Consider the following 2,106-nt stretch of genomic DNA (forward strand, 5'->3'; position numbering starts at 1 on the left):
GGCAAATACAATACTGTATACCGCATACTTTACATGGACATGAACATTATATCACGACGTGCATATCACATGATCTTTTGCTTAGTAGAAATTTGTCCAAACGTAGAGAATGAACCTTGGGTATTAAGAAGAACTTGAATTTCAAACGACATAAGGCAAAAAAAATCGTCTCGCAAATTACGCCAGATTTTTTAACCGACTTTTTTTTCAAAGATGTACAGCTAATGTGTATGGAAATGAAGAGCAATGATATACAAAGCTATTTACCGAAAAAGACACACCGCCTCGCCCGTCTTGCGGTTTTACTAGTCACCTCACAGAATCGGACGTCTGACTAGAGCATCGTTTGATGCTGGACATAGCAGCCAGAATGACCGTGAGAGCGGGATCATTGTTCGGTCTTAAGAATCCCACGCAGAATACAGGATGTGCAGGCATGCAGCTGACATCCTCTTTGGGACATTGAGAGTGTAACACAGCCTGTTTTTGGCTAGAACAGTAAGCGGAAATGTAGCAAAACCGCATCGTAATGTTATAGCCGGAACACGGAGACTTAATGCGCTTTATGAAACCTATCACACATGACAGATAGATGTGCTTCTTGCCTACTCTGGCATCTAATGTTGCTTATGCAATTCTTGACTTTGTGCTGTAGCGATGCGCACTCGGCGCATGACGATCAATCTCGTCGAGGTATTAAGCTTCGAAGCATGACTGGGCTAATATCACGAAGCTGATCAGTATCCCTCTCCCTCCGATAGACTCCGAAACATTTTCCGAAGATGACGTGAGGGCATGAAGATTAATTTACTTGCTTACAACGCAAACGCAACGATCGGTAGCATGTCTAATTGGCACCGCAGTTGCTTTGCGCATATGTTTTGGAGGATACTCTTCTCCACACGACCCACGCCTTCCGTCTAACGTCTGTCTGGGATGGTCTGCAGTGAATATATTTAATTTGTTGCCATTCAATTTGAACTAAACTCAGTAAAACTTCGCTGTAAAGCGCGGATCTCGATCCAAAACATTTACCATCGGTAAGCCAAATTGGCGAAAATATTGTTACGGAATACATCAGTTGTATATTTACCCGTCAGGGTAACGCTGATAACAAGTATATGAGACGTCTTGCTCGGACGGTCCATAATGACCGCATCGCCTGGATTACCGGCCGCGTCTTTGAAACGACTGAAAGTATAAAGCTGATCGTGATGGACTTTCCACATTCTGCAGAAGCCGGCAGATTTCCCAAAAGGCTCCGACGCATGTGGCGAGGGCTTAATGCGGCGACATGATTAGCATGTACACACAAGTATTTACTCCAGTATATGCTAGCCCACCAGCTTATAGCGTTCTCTGAGCAGTAAGTCTATCTCTTCTAAAGCAGCAACTAAGAAGTATTATGTACCTGTGCTTCTACTGGTGTCTAATTAAAACATTTCTGGAGGTGTGTACCCTGCACACCAAGCGATCGGCTGCTTCTCCAGGACCGGGTCCACCAGATGTGCTGTTCTCTCGGAACCAAGATGTGTCTGTTTGACGCCAAATAACATTCCAGTTTCATCATCATATTGGGTAAGGTGTTCTAGACTCGTCGTCGGATCGACCACAAGCACGACATTGTGCAACGAGGAATCGTGGTATATTTCCCAGAGAAGGCTTTGAATGGTAACGCCCGTGTTAATTGTTACACAAACGATTAGATATAGATTATTCCCAGGATGCGGAATAAGAATCATCTCAACACGCCTTTCATTATGAAGCTATAGAGTGGTATATTTAGGGTGAGACGTAAGGAGCTAGCAAATGTGTACAATTTCACACCAAAATTACTATACCCAAGATTAGTGTGTTGCTTAGGGTTTGCGGCTCGTGTATTCTATAGCCACTCCCTTTTCTACAACTTATGGTAGATCACTTATCTAACCACAGCACTGGATCACAACACTCCACAACAATGTTAGACCCAGTACCTTTGAGCATTCGTTCCTAGCCTATAGAATAATTAATTTCACGGGATGCGTACACATCACACTGTTGTTTCCACGATTTCGAGCGAAACACAGAAGCACCAAGCTTCAGTGCTATGGTTAGCATTCGCTA

General features: G+C 43.7%; 1 protein-coding gene across 1 annotated transcript; it reads right to left on the reverse strand.

Annotated features, from left to right (window-relative positions):
* Positions 1-1,433: 1,433 nt before the first annotated feature.
* PHALS_03130 (uncharacterized protein) lies at positions 1,434-1,742 on the reverse strand (the record flags this gene model as incomplete). The annotated part of the gene is made up of 1 exon (XM_024721816.1): positions 1,434-1,742. One exon carries the CDS (start codon positions 1,740-1,742, stop codon positions 1,434-1,436), a length of 309 nt encoding a protein of 102 aa, XP_024572954.1.
* Between the last annotated feature and the right edge of the window lie 364 nt (positions 1,743-2,106).

The sequence above is a fragment of the Plasmopara halstedii genome (genome assembly GCF_900000015.1).
Source record: "Plasmopara halstedii genome assembly, contig: Scaffold_208, whole genome shotgun sequence".
Lineage (NCBI taxonomy): Eukaryota > Oomycota > Peronosporomycetes > Peronosporales > Peronosporaceae > Plasmopara > Plasmopara halstedii.